Source organism: Rhincodon typus, chromosome 9 (assembly GCF_021869965.1).
Source record: "Rhincodon typus isolate 14 chromosome 9, sRhiTyp1.1, whole genome shotgun sequence".
NCBI classification, from domain to species: domain Eukaryota; kingdom Metazoa; phylum Chordata; class Chondrichthyes; order Orectolobiformes; family Rhincodontidae; genus Rhincodon; species Rhincodon typus.
Window position 1 is genome coordinate 15,100,468 of NC_063340.1, and position 16,698 is coordinate 15,117,165.

A 16,698-nucleotide genomic window follows, 5' to 3' on the forward strand; every position below is an offset into this window, starting at 1 on the left:
GTATGTTCATATGTATGCCCAATGAATACCTTGGGATCTTCAACCCCATAAAATATTGGAGAGGAAACTGTTGAGGGTTGGTGTTATTGTTGATCCATTTTAAACTCATTGTGCCTCACCCACTGTTTACATCCTATTTTTAAAGTCCTGTGAGTAGCAGAGTTTCATTCACTAACTAAAAAGTGGGTATTGTAGTCGTATGATATCATTTGATACCAACAATGAGCTCTTTGACTCTGCCTGAAGTAATAGTGGGATTCAGGTATTGAATGTAACTGGAGTAATCTTCCCAACACAAGCAATTCAATTCCATTCAAAAATCTAGAAACCTGATTTTTAAAAAAATGTCTGTGTTGAGTCATTAAAGAAACAGCTCGCTCTAGCTTCCGAGACGGAGTGATTTCAGAACAAGCTCAAAAGCTGAAACACCGGACAGATTTTATCCATAGCTGCTGCTTAGCACTGATTAACTGGGTTTTATTCTTAAAGTGCTCATGCACATACAATTTGTGTCTAATTCCCTTAACATGTCTTATTGCAAACTAATTTTTTCTGGGTTGAAAGACAAAAGGCACTTGTACATTTTCATAAGAATGTTATAAACCTCAGGACATCTCAAATGGCTTCAAAACCTGTGAGATTGAGAGTTTGAACCCCATGCGAGATTTGAGCACAGGATCTGGACCAACACACCAGTACAGTGCCAAGGTTGAAATGTTCCGAAGAAGAGTCAAATTTTAACTCTGTTTCTCTCTGCTCAGGGGCTGCCAGAGTTTCTCAATCACATTCGTTTTTTTTTCATTTCAGAAATCTGTAGTATTTTGTTTTTCATTTCATTGATAGATTTTTGCGGGATAAGGAGAATCAAGGTAGATGGAGGAAAGGTGGCGAACTGGAACTGATGTCTTCAAATACCCAAATGGATCTTGAGATCTTGATGACTGGATCTCAACGTCCAATTCAAAGAAGAGTTGAGGAAGCTACTTGACTTGGCTGATGTGCTGAAGCCTAATCCTTTTCCTTTCTTTCCCTCCTCTAGATTGAGGTTGTTCAATCAGCTGGAGGAAGATCTCAACGCACAACAGCACGAGCTGCAGTGGCTAATGGACAAAGCGAAACAGCTGACTCAGAAAGATAAGACTTTAGCCGCAGAAGCTGAGAAGGAAATTAACCTACTGGAGGTGACTTGGAATGACACCAAGAAGCTAATCAATGACATGTGAGTACAGTAAATGAATTAGGAAAGAGACTGCATATCTCACTGAGTCATGACCAATTCAGGTTATTATTATCTTCAGCACAACTCAGTTCGCTGCATAAATCAAGATCTGCAAAATTGCAATTGTTTAAATTTCATTTCAAGTTGAATTAGATTCTGTATAAACAAATCAGTTGCGTATGGCTTAATTTCATGTGTGCCTTTGTTTATTTAGATTTCTTTTGTGTACGATACAGATCTATGTTTTCTTTATTCATTTCCTAGATGTAGGTTCATTGATAAGTTTTTGTTACTTCAAATTCAGATTCTCAGGCTGGTGTGGATCTCCAGTAGTTCTGGATTACTGATGCAGCAAGGGAACCAACGTTCTGTTGTTGCCCAGGATTGTTTGATGAATGTAGTTTTTGTTTTAAGTGCACAAGCTGGTGACAAGAATTGGAAGACTTCAGTAGCTGCTTGCAGTATGCCATCTAGTGGCGACAGTTTGCAAGTCCACTTGTGACAGTTGACATAGCAAAATTGAATGGGAATCATAGAGTCCCTATATAATGGAAGCATGCCATTCAGCCTGTTGGGTCCACACCAACCCTCTGAAGAGTGTCCTACCCAGGTGCACACCCCCCTCCACCCTATCCCTGCATTTCCCATGGTTAACCCCCCTGGCCTGTGCATCCCTGGACACTAGAGGCAATTTAGCATAGCCAATCCACCCTAACCTGCACATCTTTTAGTCTATGGGAGGAAACCGGAGCATGTGGATGAAACCCACGCAGTCATGGGGAGAATGTGCAAACTCTACACAGACAGTTGCCTGAGGCTGGAATTGAACCCAGGTCCCTGGCCCTGTGAGGCAGCAGTGTTAACCATTGAGCCACCGTGCCACCCCAAATATCAGCTTCATGATGTCATTACTGAGACTTCTAAATGGTTTTAAATTCCACCAGCTGCCATGGTGAGACTTGAACCCATATTTCCACATTAGCCCTATTAATCCAGTGACATTACTATGACACCACTAGCTCCGCCTTGGAAAGGTTCACAACAATGATAAGTAATGCTTACAGGCTGCAAGAACGTGCCCCAAACTATGGAACAGAATTTTCTAAAGGGGATAATCTGCTGAGGGAGATTGCCAGATTGATTGTTTGGTTTCTGTGGTTACCCCTAATGTTACTGCAGTGGAACATGTGAAAATTTATACCTCGAGATTATTGCAAAAGTTTAGTCAGTGAGTTTTGATGGAATATCTGTATGAAATAGGTTCACCTTCACATCCAGCTACAGGTCACACTGATTCACTCTTCCTTCATTGCAGTCAAAATCAGGCCTCCTTCCTGATGGGCCTCATGAGGGACTGCCACAGCTCCAAGGCCTCTCTCCTCAAAGTGATTGAAAATTTTGAAGCGGTGGCCGTGATCAAATCGAGTTTATTGGATCAAGAAGACTTAAGGAGGACACTGTCCAGGGTATGTGCTGCCAACACCCGTTAACCATCAGCTTCTGTTTGTAGGAGCCCTGCATTTTAACAGAATCCTAATGTCATCACCCAGTTACAAATTCAAGTAATAATTTGTAGATATTTCCCTATCCATCATTTCCCATCCATTAACTAATTGTTCCAGACCATGGCAGTCTCCATGATACTATGTGATGGTGGGGGAGATACAGTGTGATGTGTCCTTCAGGAGTGTCTCTGCCTCTCTCTTTCCTTCTTCCTCTTGTGCGCCATAATGAGGCTATTGGGCTTCCTTGGTTAACGCACACTTTGCACATCGTCCATCACCAGGATTTGATCTCTGTTCTAATTGAGGATCGAGAACTGGGGGGGTCACTGTCTAAGTGTATGGGTAAGGCCGTTTAGGACTGAGATGAGGAGAAATGTCTTCACTAAGAGAGTGGTGAGCCTGTGGAATTCTCTTCCACAGAAAGCAATCGAGGGTAAAACTTGAATGTTTACAAGAAGGAGATAGAGAGAGTTCTTTTGGGGCTAAAAAGTAGAGAAAGCAGGGACAGGGTACTGAATGGGATGAGTAGCCACAATCATATTGAATGGCTGAGCAAACTTGAAGGGTCTACTCCTGTTTCCTATGTTTCTGCATCTAGAGTGCACTTTGTTTTCTGGGATACTATGTAAACCTTGTACACTGTTGGAATCATAGAATCCCTACTGTGTGGAAATAGGCCATTTGGCACTCCAAAGATATCCCAGCCTCCTACTCTGTCTCTGTAACCCTGCATTTACCACAGCTAACCCACTTAGCCTGCACATCCCCACACACTATGGGGCAATTTCCCACGGCCAGCCCACCTACCCTGCACATCTTTGGACTGTGGGAGGAAACTGGAGCACCCGGAGGAAATCCACACAGACAGAGGGAGAATGTGCAAACTCCACACAGACAGTTGCCTGAGGGTGGAATTGAACCCAGGTCCCTGGCACTGTGAGACAGTAGTGCTAATCACTGAGCCACCGTGTGAAGGCTTGTGCTGACCACCCTCTTGCTCCTGGTGCAGCCTATGCTTGAGGTGGCTGAATCCTGATGTAACATAAAGGGGCAGAGGAATGATCACTGCCACTACCTTACCCCAGCAGCACAGCACAGAGAAGGAGCAGAGGCTACAGATTGGAAAATGTCTGCAGGATCACTTCTGCCAGCTCAGAACTAGGCTCTTCCACACTCCCCAAGGGTGACAGCAGACCACCTGGTAGGTAAGCCAATGTTGGCAGCATCTCAGTGTACATTCCCTTCCGTGCTCCCTTCTATGTTGCCATATTCAGCTCCTCATGCAGCGATCTCGTTCAATGGAGAGGGCTTACTTTGGGCCTTGTTGACTCGCCATGTGCTGACCCTACCTGTAAATGAGCCTGCGAAGTTAATGCAGGACTGGTACCTGGGCTGGTCACACAGGAGAGCCTCTTTGTCATTGAGATGCCATTGCTTGTACGTCTCCTCCTGAGGTCTCTGTCGTTGGCCAGGTGGCAGTTCTTGGGTGTTTCAGAGATGGTCAAAATTCAGGACAGCAAGCTTAGTGTGAGGGGAAGACCATTGGCAGCTTGTCCCACCAACCCAGATCTCAGGGTTGGGGAGGGTTGGGAGTTGAGGAAGGGAGTAGAGGAAGGAACATGCCATCACCCCCAAAAGCCTCAGCAGTGCCAGCTGATGCGGGCTGCATTGCAACCAGTCTCATGATGCTGTGATCCATTGCCACCTCAGGATTCAGGTGATGCATTGTGCCCGCCAGCTCTGCTCCCCTCCCTTCATTTCCATCCACCGGGAGAGAATTGCAGGATGTTAGTCTTGGTGTATTGCTGTGTTTGATGAGGCCACATAACTGAACAGCAGAGGTATTTGGGATGGTGAGTGCCGCCAATGAGATGTGCAGCACTGACTAAGCGTTTGAGAGTGGGGTGAAGTTGTTGGGCATTAGGTGTGAGCCTTGGGGTGTGTTGCCAACTGAATGCTGGGGGTGTGGTGGATTGAGCAAATTGGGAGGTCATGTGATGATGCCCTCCCGACCACCTTCAGCACCCATGTGAGGTCAGCTGACCTCGTGGCCCTGCTCCCAGGTCCTCAGGAGTCAGACACTGAGGATTGATCTCCCTGGCAACCTGTACCCATCAGCTGGAAGCCTTGGAAACATTGTCCTGCCCAGGTCCACCACTAATACCTGCAATACCAAAACTATCACCTCTCAGGCCTCCAGTTCCTTTGGTTACAAATCACAGCAATATGACTCTGTGCAGATTCCCTTTAAGATGACCAGAGACTGGGCACTATTCGCTTGCCCTTGTCTGTAACTGGTGAGGGGGATAGTAATCTGATCCACCAGATTACAGTCTACACAGTAAAACGGGGCTTTTCACAGATCATTACAATGAGACCATTCGGTCCACAGTGTCCGTACCAGCTCCCTGAGAATTTGATTTAGAGCCTTTTCCCTGTCTGCCTGTTTGTTATTTCTATTTAAAATATTATCCAATGTCCTCTTGACTTGCCTCCACTGAACTTGCCTCCAAACATTTCCAGGTAGTGCACTCCATACCCTGACCACTCACTGTGTCAAAATGTTTCTCACCTTACATCTGATTCCTTTGCTAAATTGCACCCAATCCTTTGTGAGTGGCGAATAGTTTCTCCCTATCTGCTCTGTCCGGTCCCTTCATGATTCCAAAAAGCTTATACAATCTCCCCTCAGCCTTTCCCTCTCCAGGGTGAGCGGTCCCAACTTCTCGAATCTATCCTTACAACTGAGGTGTCTCATTGCTGGAATCATTCTCGTAGACCTCTTCTGAGTTCACATCATTCCTAAAGTGTGGTGCCCAGAATTCTACATAGTCCTCCAGTTGAGTCTAACCAGTGTGTCATATAGGTTCACCATCACCTCCTTGTTTTTGTATTCTATGCCACTATTTATGAAGCCGAGACTTCTATACACTTTATGAAGAGCTTTCTCCATCTGTTCTGCCACCTTTAGTGATTTCTATACAAGTACAGCCTGCTCACGCATTAGAATAGTACCTTATATTTTATACTGTCTTTCCATGTTCTTTGTACCACAGTGTATCACCTCACACTTCTCTGTGTTAAACTTCACCTGCTACCTATCTGCCCTCTTCACCAATGTGCCATTGTCCTTTTTGAAAATCTATGCTGTGCTCCTCACAGTTTACAAGTCTCCCAAGTTCTGTGTCATCTGCGAAAACATTGAAATTATCCCCTGCACACTCAGAGCGAGATAATTTATATAAATCAGGAAATGCACGGATCCCAGTACTGGCCCCTGGGGAGCTCCACTACAACAAATTGTCCCCCTTCCCATTCTACGCTGCTACCATAGACTGTTTATGGGGATAATGCATTGATTAAACGTGAATAAAATGAGCTATGAGTGAAGCCTTGACTCAGCTTGTCATGATGGATGATGGTGTGGATTTTTCAAAAAGTTGGAACCTAAGTGCAAGTGACACATGTTTGCACTGAAGGGCTTACAAAGTTCTGCATTTTGTGAATCATTTTGTTAATATTTGATGATGCATTTACCCGACTAACAAAATTTCAGCTGCTCCACTCCATGCTCACTCTAGATTATTGGAAATAACCCTGCAATGTGTTGCCAGCATTGGTCATGGCTTGAACCTTGAACTTTTGCCATGTTCCATGTTTGTTCTGTAGCTGTGGACACCCTTCCGATCTTGCAGTGGAGAATCCCCGTGTGGAAGGTATTGTTCGGGATCAAATGCCCGTCTCTCTGATTCTCTCTCTCACTCTCTGTTGTCCAGCATGAAGTGGTGAAGTCTGAGTTAAACAGAACTCAGGAACAACTGGATGAATTCACCTCGAAAGCCAAGCAACTGTTGGGTGAATTGAAGAAGATTCATGGCTGTGACCCCGTGCCTTTCAAACAAGATCTGGACAGTGTCTTGGACCAGTGGCTAGATGTAAGCGCAATCCATGATTATGTTGTTTTGGGGCCCTTCAGTGTTCCATTTGAATGGAAAGGAATACGGAACCTTTGTGGCCAGAAGGTTTCTTACTGCTCCCTCAGTCACTGGGCTGCTGAAGAACGTAGATGGAATGGGATGTCCTGAACCTGAGACCTCTTCCTATTTGTGAGCTGCCAGTGTTGTGGACCAGACTGAACCCCCTCACACCATATCAAGGAGTTAGCCTAGACCCAAAAGTTTATCTTATGCTTAGAGACAAGTGTAAGGTGCTGTGTTCCAGAAGTGATTAGATAGTTCAAACTACTAGGCTTTAGGCAAAACACACTGTATTCTGACCCCACAGTTAAAATGCAAACAAAAAAAAAAGAAATGGCATATCTTTAACTGTATCCAAATACTTAACAAAATAATATATTATTTAACTACTGCTCATCAACTGTATAACAACATCCTATAAACACGCTCTTGGCAAAGGCAAATTCAGCCAAGTTGATTTCCCTCACTTGCTACCTTCTCCAGTCCAGGAGAGGGAATACTGACAGAATCAATGTAGCAGCAGAGAGAGAACTCAAGCTTTTTGCAGTAGCAGAGAGTGAGCTGTATCCAACAGCTTCAACCCCAGAACCCCAACTTCAACAGCTGAAAGCAAAACCTAAATTCCTGGGTCTGTGTGAGCCTGACTCCACCCACTCATGCCTCTTTTGTCTATGTTAAAAACCACAAAGCTATTTACTCTGCTTTACATGGAGCAGACACCTCAGCGCCAGGTTTACAACACCTCTCTTCAAGAGAAACAGGCAGAACATATCCCTCTTAAAGGCACATATCATCCCACCAGTTAATATTGCACAGGGACAAAGGAGATAGTGCTGAAATGACACAGTGAGATTCTTTTGGTGCTTGTCCGAAGTTCTCTGAACTGCTGGAAAACTGCACATTGTCAAACCCATATTGAGAGACTCACAGAGATAGTAAGAACTGCCGATGCTGGAGTCAGAGATGACAGAAGGGTCCCGACCCGAAACATCAACTTTCCTGCTTCTCTGATGCTGCATGACCTGCTGTGTTCCTCCAGCTCCACACTGTGTTATCTTTGAGAGACTCGCAGTTGCTTCTCAGCTGATTAGATTGTGCGTATGAGAAGACGATTGAGCTGGAAGACTCCTCTGTGTTTGGAGTGGCTGTTTTCATTAATGACTGTGCGTGCACATTCTCCACCAACAGGTTTCTGAGCGACTCGACGACAACATTGAGAGGCTAAGTAAGAGTCTCGCTCTGTGGGAGGATGTGCTCAACACCAGCGATGAGATTGACACCTGGTCCAAAAGTTCTGTCTCTGAACTCAATGAAATGGTGGGCAACTTGAGTGACAGCCAGAGAATGGAAGGGAGACTGCTGGAGTTGCAGGTTAGTGACAAGGGGAACAGGAACCCAAGCTGATGAAGACCCCATAACAAATGCCCCCTTAAACTGAGAAGTGAAGGTGATACCTTCTAGTAACTGTGTTTAAGATTTGAAATATGACTGGGAGTTGGTCTGCCAAATGGCTCCTTCTATTGTGTGGCCAGTGCACAAAACAAAAATGGCAGCCCTTACAATTAGTACTTAACTCTCCTTTGCTTCACCTGTCAGTTAATATTGGCTGTTATGTGCTCTATGCATACTCTTTTGGCAACTGAGATCCACATGTTGTCCAAGACTTTAACTTGCAGCTTAAAGGAAACATCCTTCTGAGTCAGGGATGTGCTATGCCTGTCATCGGGACCCCTTTGACAGTGACAAGAGTTTGAGTTTAAGATAGGTCAGGACCTATCAACACCCTTGAAGTGCCTTAAGCATACAGTTGAGTTGAGCTTGTTTTCTGCTCAGAATATCACACAGTAGCATGATGTTCTGCATCATAGCAGCCTGCTTTATAACACCCAAACTCCAGGACTTTGATAGGAACTGTTATGGCTGGCAGGAGCTTTAGCCCTTTTCTTGCCCACAGTGCTGAAACTGTTTTGGAATGACATAGAATTTTACAATGCAAATACAGGCCATTTGGGCCAACAACTCCATGCTAGTCTTTAGGTTCAACATGAGCTCCCTCACATCCTACTTCATGAAATCCCATTAGCATAGACTGTTCTTGCTTTCTTCTTCGTTCACTTCATCTACTCAGAATCCCTACAGTGTGGAAGCAGGCCATTTGGCCCATCGAGTCTGTACCAATCCTCCAAACAGCATCCTACCCAGACTCACTCCCTTACCCTATCCCTGTAACCCTGCATTTCCCATGGCTAACACACCTAGCCTGCATATCCCTATGGACACTGTGAGCAATTTAGCACGGCCAATCCACCTAACCCACACAGGTTGGACCATGGGAGGAAACTGGAGCACTCAGAGGAAGCCCATGCAGATGCAGGGAGAATGTGCAAACTCGGCACAGACAACTAAGGCTGGAATCGAACGCAGGTCCCTGGCGCTGTGAGGCAGCAGTGCTAACCACTGAGCCACTGTGCCCCGTTATTCCGTGTGGTAGCAAGTTCCATATTCTCAGCTGTCACTTAGTAGAGTCTCCTGTTTTCCTCTTTGGATTTATTAATGACTGTTTTATGTTTATGGCTGCTGGTTTTCGACAAGAGGAAATATGTTCTCAGACATTTGGTTGTCCCTCTTAAGTTCTGTCATTACATCTCCAAGTTTTCTTCTTCATGCTAATATTGTTTGTCCCATATGACTCGTGGATAGATTGGAATCATCCTTCGCTGATCTGTAAGACCCGTGTTTAAATTCCCTAATAAATCAACGCTATGTGCCCCTGAGTTGATTGTCAGGATTGATTCAGACTGAAATGTGAACAGTTTCCTTCTGTCTGTGTCTTATGACCTGCTTTGAACTGAGTTTGCATCTCCCTGAACTCAGCCCTTTTTAAAATCCATTAATTCAACTGCATTTTCCTTCTTCTGTTTAGTATCCTTTAAAGAACATTTCAACTCAAACTACGTTGAATTTTCCATTGACCTGATGTGACCATTCATCCACTGATGCTCTCATTTTGTTATTGACTTGCAGTCTAACATCAAAGCTAAAGGGGAGAAACTCAAGACCCTGCATTCTAAAGTCTGCGAGCTGACAGAGATATCCAAATGTCAGGAACCACCACCTGTACTGCAGGTAAACAAAAGCTTTCCACACGTTTCCGTCCTGTTTTTGCCTGTGTTCTATGAACCAACTGCACTGCTGAGTCTTAAGTTTCCTTGCCTTGGCTCATTGAATTGAGCAATCAAGGAGGAATTTGAAAGCTGTTTGGTGTGTTTACTGGGTCCTGCTTCATGTGGAGCCGGTAATTCTATAACATTCACAGTTCTAGTCAGGTTGTATTATTCTCAGCAGTCAGCGTGTCTGACAGTAGGAGATTTGGTTCAAGCAGCTGTAATGGAAACTCTAGCAGCAGGTGGCGCTGGTGAGAGAGGACCCCAGGCAGGGTAGCTTGAGCTATTGTACGAGGGTCTCCAGCAGCAGTGAGAGAACACACCAATTTTTTCTTCAACCAGATGGAAACCATGGGCATAATTCTGTCCAAATACTGTGTTGTCCTTGTTTAACTTTAATTTCCCTTCATGTTTGCAATGGCCTGTGGAATAGAGCTCCCCACACACACAAAAAAATCTTTTTTTCCCCTTTTATTGTTCACGGGATGATGCTGGCTAGGCAGCATTTATTGACTATCCCTAATGGCCCAGAGGGCAGTTGAGAGTCAACCACATTGCTGTGGGTCTGGAGTCACATGTAGGCCATACCAGGTAAGGATGGCAGTTTCCTTCCCTAAAGGATGTTAGTGAACCAGATGGATTTTTCCTGACAATTGACAGTAGATTTATGGTCATCATTAGATTTTTAAATTCCAGATATTTATTGAATTCAATTTCCACCATGGTGGGATTTGAACCCAGTTCCCCAAGAATATTATCTGGATTAACTGTCCAACGATAATACCACTGGGCCATCGCCTCCCCTCAGCTGTTTCTTTTTCTTTCTGCTTCTCTTATTTGGGGTCATCACAATGTGCGTTGATCACCCTTCACCATCTCCTCCTGTCAATAACCCATTTCTTACACAATCCCGTAGCCTGGAAGTCTCTTGTTACTGCATCTTTCAATCTGGTCTGAGGCCTTCTTCTTGTCCTTTACCCTGACAGACCCTCCGCCATCACTCACCCTCACTGCATTCCTTCTCCTTCTTGGTGATAAATTATCTTACCATTTCAACCACTTCCCAGCTACTTTATTTGATACTACCAGAACCTTTTGTGACCCTGTAATGTGTTCATTTCTGGCCTTGTCCCATCTCGTCACTCACACATCCCATTGGTATCTGAGCCTAATCCATTGCTTAATTTCCATTTTCTGCTACGACTGACCTTGTGTTCTTGAGGCCCCTCATCTTCTACAAGATTTCACCCATAATCTTTACACCTGTACCCTAACCCCTTCCCTCGGCTCAAACTGACATTCCATAAATTGTGGTCAATAGAAACGGCAGTGTTATTTTTCGGTTCGATGGAGGAAAATGTAAAGGCATGATTCAAAATAGGAGTTTCACCACCCAGGGGTGAAGTCAGGAAAGAGACTGAAAGATCTACATTCATGTAGCGCCTGGGACATCCCAAAGCACTTTACAGCCAATGAAGTGCAGTCGCTGTTGTAATGTCGGAGCACCTCTTCACACAAAGCAGATGGAAACTGGATCTGTCTTTCTCAGAAAGATGCTGGGTGCAGTAGGAACTGTTAAGACTGGGATCTCTCGTAAGGGAGACCGGAGTATTGGGGGACATGGAAACAAGTGGGGTGAATGAGGGGAGATGGGATGGAAAGGCTCTTCCTTCCTTTTGATGCTATGTTTTCCTGAAGATTCCAGTTAATCATGGTCCTATACCGACAGGCAGTGGAAGCCGAATCACGCAAGAAGCTGGAGCATGCTCAGGAGGTGTCTGAGGCAGCCAGAGAGACGCTGAAAGATTTTAATACCCAGAAGAGCCAGATGGAGAAGTACATCGAGAACCTCAGTGACTGGTTACACACGGTGGAGCGATCGCTATCCGCCTGTGCTGAGGGCCACAATACTGAGGACCTGAGGAGAGTGAAGGTACAGTAGAGATTAGGAGGTGGTTGTGGGGGAAACGTGGTCGCATTCCAGACACTGTCAAGCCGATGATCTTGTTTGCTTGTTCCAGGAACTGGACCTGGAGCTGGTTAACCAGCAGAGCAGCATCGACAGGGCCCGAGAGAATCTGAACAGCTTCTACCGCAAGTACCACTCGACAGAGCTGGAGGGCTTGGGCAGCACACTCACCGAGCTGATCAAACAGTACGAAAATGTCAACCAGCTCTCCTCCAAAACACAAGCCAGGCTCCAGGACGCACTGGAGGAGCAATTTAATGGTGAGCAGAAATCTCCATTCAGTGTATTACACGGAACATGTGGCGCAGAAATAGGCCATTTGGCCCAACTGGTCTCTGCTGGTGTTTACCCTTATTCACTTCACCCTCTCTAGGGGTTCGATTCCTTTATTCCTCATCAATTTCTCAAGATTTCCCTTCAAGTGATAGAATCGTAGAGGATGATTCAGTCCAGAAGGTGGCCATTTCGTCAATCAGTCCTGCAGTGATTGGAATGAGGTCAGCCAGGTGGACATTATAGAATATGAGCTCCCTGATTGGTGCTGTTAACCTGGTCCAATCAGGGAGTCCAGGCTGACAGAGATAAACAGGAGTGTCAGAGGCTCTGTTCATTCTGAGAGCTGACTCTGAGGGAGCCAGACCAGTATCAAGTACTATGCTTGTGTAAATAAAGGGTGAATTGGTGATGGGATACCGGCCTCTGTGGAGTTATTTCAGTGGCAATGAGAGTGGGATACAGAGTTGACAAAACTGGGTTACCCCCGTTGGGAGGTAAAGTGACGGTGATCAAAGATGCCCAGCTCCCACATCTGTACCAGAGATTATTCTTTACTTGGGTCGGTGAACTATTACAGAAAGTTCATAGATAACCTGGCCTCCGTCCTAGCACCCTTACACCTGCTACTGAAAAAGGGTCAGCCTTCGGAATGGTCTCGTAGCCAAGAAGTAGCGTTTAGGGAAGTGAAGAAATGGTATCATAGTCTAAAGTGTTGGCCTACTATGATCCTAAGTGAGAGGTGGTGCTGCCATGCGATGCTTCCCTGTAATGTATTGGGGTAGTGTTGGCTCACAGATGGCCCAATGGAGAGGAATGCCTGATGACATATACTTCATAGACTTTGGCTGGTGCACAGCGCAAATACGCTCAGATGGAGAAGGAAGGTTTGGCGGCCATCTTTGGTGTGAGGAAGTTCCACCAATATCTTTATGGATGTAAATTTGTAATAGTAACAGACCACAAATCCCTGGTAGGGCTACTTAAAGAAGACACAGTGCCGTCCATAGCTTCAGGTCGAGTACAGCGGTGGGCTCTTAACCTAAGTGCATACAATTACAAGTTGGAACACTGTCTAGGAGGTCGAGTGGCAAATGCGGATGCCTTGAGCCGTCTCCTGCTGGCAGATACACCAGTGGGTGTGCCGTCCCTGGAAGAGTCTGTGATGGTTTTAAACTTTCTGGGCACCCTTCTAGTCACCACTGCTAAATCAGACTGTGGATGCAAAAGATCCTGTCCTGGCAAAACTGAAACAGCCGGTGGTGATGGGGGAAACAGAAGGGCCATCACAAACCAGAATTGAAACCTTTCTAGACCCCGATGAGACCAAATCACACTAGAGGATGGTATTTTGTTATGGGGAGTGAGAGTGATTGTCCCGAGCAATGGTCACCACCAGATACTGGCTGACCCCCACCAGGGTCATTCAGGGGTTTCCAAAAATGAAGATGTTGGCAAGAAGTTATGTCTGTGGCCAGGATTATGTCTGTGGCCAGGACTGGAGACAGACAAACCTTCCTTCTCCATCTGAGCGTATTTGCGCTCTGCATCAGCCAAAGTCTATGAAGCATATGCCATCAGGCATTCCTCTCCATTGGGCCATCTGTGAGCCAACACTACCCCAATACGTTACAGGGAAGCATCGCATGGCAGCACCACTTCTCACTCGGGATCATAGTAGGCCAACACTTTAGACTATGATGCTGTTTCTTCACTTCCTTAAACGCTACTTCTTGGATTAAAAGGATTTAAAAAAACCACCAACAGCTCCCCCACATTCATGAGAATGGCCGGGTAAACCCTGGACTCAGTTACACATCGACTGTGCAGGTCCTTTCATGGGCTCAATGTTCATGGTCATTGTGGATGTCCGTTCAAAGTGCACAAAGTTCATTTGTCAAACACGGGGATGGCGACGGAAACCCTGTGAGCATCTTTTGCAACACATGGGTTACTGGAAGCATTGGTCATAGACAACGGGCCATCATTTACCAGCAGGGAATTTGAATGTTTCCTCAAGTCAAATGGCATTTAGCATATAAGGACTGCTCCATACCATCCATTTTCCAATGGTCTGGCAAAAAGATCAGTCCAAACGTTGAAGGCAGGCTTAAAGAAATGGCCTATAGCTTCAATCGATACCAAACTGTCCCAGTTCCTATTTGATTATAGGACCACTCCTCATGCAACTACAAGCACAGCTCCAGCAGAGTTGCTAATGGAGAGAAGGCTCCGCACCAAGTTAAATTTGACCTTCCTTGACCTGTGTGGGGTGTGGGGTGGGAGGGTGGTGGGTGGGGTTGGTGGTGGCGGTGAAACGGCATCAGGAATATCAATGACAGACACAAGACTCCTCTAAGTGAGAGACAGTTTACTTCAGGGGACGCAGCTTGGTGTGGGAACCACAGGAATGGCTCCAGGTGCAAGAGGCGGGATATGGTCTGGTACGCGTTGCCCGTATCCGAAGCTGAGTTGGAGGATCTGGACCCACTGCCAAAAAGCCCCAGGAGAGGCTACAAGAGAAAAAACAGGCCTACACCCCTGAACTTAGACAGGGAGAGACGTAGTGATTGATATGAAGTCAGCCAGGTGGACCTCATGGAATATGAGTTCCCTGATTGGAGCTGTTAACCTGGTCTAATCAGTGAGCCCTGGCTGACAGATAAAAACAGGAGTGTCAGAGGTTCTGTTCACTATGAGAGCTGACTCTGAGGGAGCTGGACCAGTGTCAAGGACACTCCACGCGTAAATAAAGCGAGACTTGGTAACGGGATACTGGCCTGTGTGGAGTTAGATCATAGAATCCCTACACTGTGGAAACAGGCCCGTCGGCCGAACAAGTCCACACCGAGCCTCAAAGCATCCCACCCAGACCCATCCCCCCATAACCCACTTAATCTACACATCCCTGAACACTATGGGCAATTTAGCATGGCCAATTCAGCTAGCCTGCACATCTTTGAACTGTGGGAGGAAACCGGAGCACCTGGAGTAAACCCACACAGACACGAGGAGAAGGTGCAAACTCCACACGGACAGTCACTCAATGGTGGAATTGAACCCGGGTCCTGGCGCTGTGTAGCAGCAGGGCTAACCACTGAGACACCGTGTTGCCCAGTTACTCCAACTCCTGTGTTGGTTCTTTGGTGGAGCTGTCTTCCCAGTTTCACTCCCCTACTTTTGTTCCTATTGCTTTGCATTTTATTCCTTTTATTAAAAAAAACCCAACTCCCTTTAGAAAGTTAGTATTGAATCGGCTGCCACCAGTCTTTCACTTCTTGTTCCTGATTGAACCAGGTCCAAGTCCTAATTGGTCTTTCTGTAATCTTTGCTGAATGCACCAGAAAGAACCTACATTACTCAAAATTGTCCACGTGATATTCAGATTGTCAAATTTTGACAATCCAATTGCAATTTCTTTCTTTTGTCAATGTCACCCATTCAGGTTTGAGAACATGAGCCAATCAGATCGTTGCAGAGCCATACTCATGGTTAATTAATCTTGGTCACTGACAGTTCTATTGAACGTATTTTCCATGACATGCAGCTATTATAAAAGCTTTTCATAAAATTCAATGCATTTCCCATCCAAAACACTTTGTTCAGTGCAGAAAGGATGGGACACTAGGATTAGTTTGGGTTTGCTTTAGCAAGGAGCTAGCATTAACACCATGGCATGAATGGCCTCCTTCTATGCTATAAACCTCTATGGTTTTGAGTCCTTACACAAGGGTGTGCAAAGTTGAATGCTTTTGAAGTGTACTTACTCCTGTGATGTAGGAACTATAGCAGCCAATTTACACACAATAAACTCACATTGAGAGCAATGTGATTATGATCAGATTTGTTAATTTTGGTAATGTTGATTGCAGGATCGGGGCATAAGGAAAAGCTGCTGTGTAATTCTTTAAGTAATTCCCTCTGATCTTTTGCCCCCACTTGAATGGGCAGGCATGACCATGGATTAATGTCTCAGGCAAAAATTCAGCACCTTGGACAATGCAGCATTCCCTCAATACTGCACAGAGTTGGATTTGATGACAATGCCTTTTGACTTGTTACTCTCTCCCGCAGTGTTACTCACCTCAATGTTACTTTTTGTTACTGCCTCTCAGTGTTACTTTTTGTTGCTCTCAGTTTTTCTGTTTGTTACTGTCCCCCTTTGTTACTCAGCCGCAGTGTAACTTTTTGTTACTCGCCCTCAGTATTAGCATTAGCATCCTCTCTCTCAGTGTTACTGTTTGTTCCTCTGCCTCAGCATTACTATTTGTTCCTCTACCTCAGTGTGACTGTTTGTTCCTCGCTCAGTGTTACTGTTTACCCCTCTTCCTCAGTGTTACTCTTTGTTCCACTCCATCAGTGTAACTGTTTGTTCCACTTCCTCAGTGTTACTGTTTGTTCCTCTTCCTCAATGTTACTGTTTGTTCCTCTTCCTCAGTGTTACTGTTTGTTCCTCTCCCTCAGTGTTACTGTTTGTTCCTCTTCCTCAGTGTTACTGTTTGTTCCTCTCCCTCAGTGTTACTGATTGTTCCTCTCCCTCAGTTTTACTATTTGTTCCACTCCCTCAGTGTTACTGTTTGTTCCTCTCCTT

General features: G+C 45.4%; 1 protein-coding gene across 1 annotated transcript in view; it reads left to right on the forward strand.

Moving 5' to 3' along the window:
* The window catches only part of LOC109933920 (nesprin-1-like), a 197,004-nt gene that overhangs the window by 93,172 nt on the left and 87,134 nt on the right, over positions 1–16,698 (forward strand). The window contains exons 34-40 of the mRNA XM_048600919.1: positions 1,040–1,219; positions 2,535–2,685; positions 6,501–6,659; positions 7,890–8,072; positions 9,726–9,827; positions 11,595–11,798; positions 11,887–12,094. Of these exons, the coding sequence (XP_048456876.1) occupies positions 1,040–1,219; positions 2,535–2,685; positions 6,501–6,659; positions 7,890–8,072; positions 9,726–9,827; positions 11,595–11,798; positions 11,887–12,094 (1,187 nt within the window). The remainder of the gene's footprint in view (positions 1–1,039; positions 1,220–2,534; positions 2,686–6,500; positions 6,660–7,889; positions 8,073–9,725; positions 9,828–11,594; positions 11,799–11,886; positions 12,095–16,698) is intronic.